The sequence below is a fragment of the Vicia villosa genome, linkage group LG1 (assembly GCF_029867415.1).
Source record: "Vicia villosa cultivar HV-30 ecotype Madison, WI linkage group LG1, Vvil1.0, whole genome shotgun sequence".
Classification (NCBI taxonomy): domain Eukaryota; kingdom Viridiplantae; phylum Streptophyta; class Magnoliopsida; order Fabales; family Fabaceae; genus Vicia; species Vicia villosa.
This window is the reverse complement of record NC_081180.1, coordinates 177,313,944-177,318,774: the sequence shown is the minus strand read 5'-3', so window position 1 is coordinate 177,318,774 and position 4,831 is coordinate 177,313,944. Positions and strand designations below refer to the sequence as shown.

General features: G+C 32.3%; 1 protein-coding gene across 1 annotated transcript; it reads left to right on the top strand.

Moving 5' to 3' along the window:
* On the top strand, positions 1-1,845 carry LOC131620689 (cytochrome P450 94C1-like). Its single transcript, XM_058891835.1, has one exon. It carries the CDS (start codon positions 110-112, stop codon positions 1,688-1,690), a length of 1,581 nt encoding a protein of 526 aa, XP_058747818.1. The 5' UTR covers positions 1-109; the 3' UTR covers positions 1,691-1,845.
* The last annotated feature ends 2,986 nt before the right edge of the window (positions 1,846-4,831 follow it).

Genomic DNA, 4,831 nt, shown 5'->3' with positions numbered 1-4,831 from the left:
TATATATCTCACTCCCTCCTCCACTTCATATATATTTGTAATCCATATCCATTTCCTATAGTAGTTTTCACTTCTCTTCTCTTCTCTTCTTATCTTTAATTTTCCATCAATGGATCAACTAGAATCTTTATCCACCAATAACTCTCTAGTTTCTCCACTCATCACCACCTTGATCATTTCCTCCATACTAATAATTTTTTTCACAACTATTTTTCCCTCTCTCACATCATGTTTCCACAAACTTTATAGTACTAGTCTCTTTTGTAGTTGTGAAATTTGCCAAGCTTATCTAACTTCAAGTTGGTCAAAAGATTTCAACAATCTTTGTGATTGGTATACTCACCTCCTACAAAAATCACCAACCAAAACCATCCACATACATGTCCTAAGAAACACAATAACCGCAAATTGTGAAAACCTTGAATACATCCTCAAAACAAATTTCGAAAACTACCCAAAAGGAAAACCTTTCTCAACCATCCTCGGTGATTTTCTTGGCCGTGGCATCTTCAACGTGGATGGTGAACTATGGAAGTTTCAGAAGAAGATGGCAAGCTTAGAACTCAACAAAACCTCCATAAGATCCTTCGCTTTCGAAGTTGTCAACAACGAAATCCATCATCGTCTCATCCCTCTACTCCAAAACCAAAACCACGTTTTCGATTTGCAAGACGTGTTCAAAAGATTCTCTTTTGATAGTATCTGCAGATTCTCCTTCGGTTTAGACCCTATGTGTTTGGAAAAATCACTTCCCATGTCGGATTTCGCTCTCTCTTTCGATCTCGCATCGAAACTATCAGCAGAGAGAGCCATGGTGGTTTCTCCACTAATCTGGAAGATCAAGAGACTCTTCAACATAGGTAGTGAAAAAAAGTTGAAGACAAGCATCAACATCATTAACATGTTAGCAAAGGTTGTCATAAACCAAAAAAGAAAAATGGGTTTTTCTCATCATCAAGACTTGTTATCCCGATTCATGACTACCACAATTCACGACGACATGTTCCTCAGAGACATAGTCATAAGTTTCTTACTAGCCGGTCGCGACACCGTGGCCTCATCGCTCACAAGCTTCTTTTGGTTACTAGCAAGAAATCCTGAAGTAGAGAAAGAGATTTTACTAGAAGCTGAACGAGTAATAGGGAGACACGATGAAAATGAAAATATTTTAGGTGTAACGAATTTCGAACAGCTTAGCAAGTTACATTATCTGCAAGCTGCAGCGTACGAGAGTATGAGATTGTTTCCACCAATTCAATTCGACTCGAAGTTTTGTTTGGTGGATGATGTTTTACCGGACGGTACGAGGGTGAAAAGTGGGACTAGGGTTACTTATCATCCTTACGCGATGGGTAGGTTGGAGGAATTATGGGGGGGAGATTGTTTGGAGTTTAAGCCTCAAAGGTGGTTGAGAGATGGTGTGTTTCAACCTACAAATCAGTTCAAGTATCCTATTTTTCAAGCTGGGTTGAGGGTTTGTATTGGGAAAGAAATGGCTTTGATGGAACTTAAAAGTGTGGCGATTTCTTTGCTTAGGAAGTTTCGTATTGAATTGGAGGAAACATCAAGAACAACAACAACAACAACGTTGGGTTGTGATAGTCCTAGATTCTCTCCTGGTCTTACTGCCACTTTTGCTTTTGGTCTACCTGTGATTGTTCGTGAAAGAGGAACCAATTATGAAGCATAGTACTATGTAATGTTTCTATGTGTATGAAGATTGTCCTTGTCCAAACGGTTTACTACATGGTATATTTTAGATTTTGACTTTAAAATTATGGTCCATATAGTTTGAAGATTGATTATGTGAAGTATATATATTATTGTTTATTATATCTTAGTTCACATAGCTAGTACTTTAGAGTATTTTAATGATTATTTTTGAAATATATTTTGAGTCTATTTCATATTAGGGGGAGTAGAGCTCATCTTACTTCATACACTATGGTTCAAGTTTTGGTAAGGGTGTAAATATGTACCAATAAGTTGTTATTAAAAAAAGTTATTACATGTTGTTATGAAATTGAAAGGTCGAAATTGAGAGAAAAAAAATACAAGATTACTTTCGATCAAAGTAATATATTTGAAAAAAAATTACTTTTTGATCTATTATATTTCAAAAGATTACAAAAATTACAAGAAAATAGTTTTTTAAATTCATAAGAATATTTCATATTTTCTACTTAACTGTTTTTCATTTTCTTTTTCCAATTTCTTTTTCACTCAATATATAAATCATATAAATTTAAGGTATTTAAAAATGTTTCTCAATTATCTTATATGTCTCAAAAGATCGGTCAATTCTTAGAACAATAAACCTTAAGAATTTTTTCCTTTGTTTTTCTAAGTTTCTCTCACTAGAACTCACTACTACAAAAAGATCCTTCCGTAACCATTTTTTACCATGACCACGTAACTAACCGAGGTAATATATATTCATTAGACGTCTTTTATTTTTTTATTTTTCAATTATATATAACCACTGTCACAATTAACAATCGTTGTGATATGTTAAGAGTGACACGCTTCGAAACCCACCATCTATAATTTTTGTGTTTTTTTCGTTAATAAAATGTTGTGTTTCCTTACTTTTAAATTTTAAATAAAAATTAAAAACTTGTCACTATGGTCCATATTAATAACCATGGTAAAATATCTGGACAAATCACCACGGTTATTTTTAACAACTGTTGTGAAATAGTTACGTATACAAACTATTCACTTCAGAACAGGCTGCGCTATAAGTGTGAAACCCTAATTTCTCCCGCTTTGTCCCAATCTCTCAAAACCCTATCCTAACTTTACCAAACTTCAACTTAACTTCTCAAACTAGTATGAATCAAGGAAAGAAAGATGTCACGAAACAAGTAACAAACTCATATCTTTATTTACATTTTTCACAAATCTTTTCAAGTAAAGGTACTTATGTGAATCATTTTATGAGATATGATATCATGTTGTTGTTGTTCAAAATATTAGTCTTATTTACACTACTACAAATAACACTTTTTTATGACAAAACTTTCACCTCGAACATGCTAAAAACCGAGAGTACAGGTCCTGTGAGCGCCATGTTTAATTTTTTTAAGAAAATAAACAAACTTTTCCTTCGGTTTTGTCAAAAACCGATGTAACATAGCTATAAGTGAGCGTCATGTTTTATCCATAAAAAATAATAAACCTATTCTCTCGGTTTTTTGGAAAACCGAAGAAATATAACTATTAGTGATCTCGCTTTGAATCCCTATTACTGCATTTAAAGTTTTTTTCAACTATTTTCTCACTTGGAATCTTTCCAGATTCCATGTTTTTCTTTGTTAATTAGTAATTCTCAAAATCTTTGTTATATCAATAAACAAGAATAAGCAATAATAGAAAATGAAATATTTCATTGATAATAAAAAAAAACAGGACAACATATAACTATTCTACATATTCAAACTTCTGACTCCACTCAATTTCAATATTATCCATATTAACTATCTCTAACTGAGAGAAAAGTTCATAAATAACTCTTCCCACTACTACAAATAACACTTTTTATGACGAAACTTTCACCTCGAACATGCTAAAAATCGAGAGTATAAGTCCTGGGAGCACAATGTTTGATTTTTCTAAGAAAATAAATAACAATTTCCATCGATTTCCCAAAAACTGAAGTAACATAGCTATAATTGAGTGCCATGTTTTATCTCACTTGGTGTCTTTCCATATTCCATATTTTTCTTTGTTAATTAGTAAATCTCAAAATCTCTGTTGTATCAATTAACAAAAATAGGCAATAATAGAAACAAAAATATTTCATTGATAATAAAAAAACAATACAACAAATAGCTATTCTACATATTCAAACTTCTTACTCCATTCAACTTCAACATTATCCCTATTAACTATATCTAATTGAGAGAAAATTTTAGAAAGAACTCTTCCATAAGGTATGAGAAAAGTCATTTCCTTCCGAGAGATGATTATCATTTTCTTTAAGAAGTTAAAAATGGTAAGAGGAAGATTAACTCTGACTCTGCGAGTAAGGAAATACAAGAGATGTTGGTCATCCCATGTAATTGTTTCCATATAGTTTCTCTCTTGGATGGATATTTGAAACTAGAAGTTGAAACCAAACTTTTGCAATTGGGAGTAGAGTAACAGAGCTGGTGGGCTTATCTCTGTTGGCATAAACTAGGTGAAGGCGGTTTGATGGTTGAGTACACATGGTTGAATCTATAATGTTCAACCCAACTACCTTTTTCTTTATAGTTTATTTTCTAAGAAATAAGTGATGGAGTAATGATGGTACGAGAGCCATTGAATTGGATTAGATTACCTCAGCATCATGACCAGTTGGCACAACGGAGATATTTAACCAGAACTCGTTAATGAGATTAATATAGATGGGGTCATGAAGAATGTGAAAGTAACCATTCAACTTTTGTTAGAAATATTTTTCCTTAGATAAAAACATTTGTCTTTCAAATCATCGAAATTAACAAAATTTTCATTATTGATTACGAAAAAAAGATTTTCATCCATTTTTGAAGAAAAGAAAAGACTTTGAACTAGGTTTGAAGACACAAAGAGTTGAAAATGAAACGTTGAAAATAGGTATATTATTTAAATAGCTCAAAAGTCTCCTTTAAAATCCAAAAGATGCTTTACATTTTGAATATGGATGATCATTGTTATTCTAGTGATATTATTCCAATGTGCGCCACATTTTAGAAACAAAACCACATCTTACCTCGGGTTTTCTTAAAAACGAAGGAAAAACAATTCAGGAACCTCGATTTTCTTAATAAACGAGGGATAAAATAATCATATTTTACTATAAAAG

Bases quoted from the DNA above. Each gene is read 5' to 3' on its own strand.
- LOC131620689 (XM_058891835.1), top strand. From the start codon at position 110: ATGGATCAACTAGAATCTTTATCCACCAATAACTCTCTAGTTTCTCCA.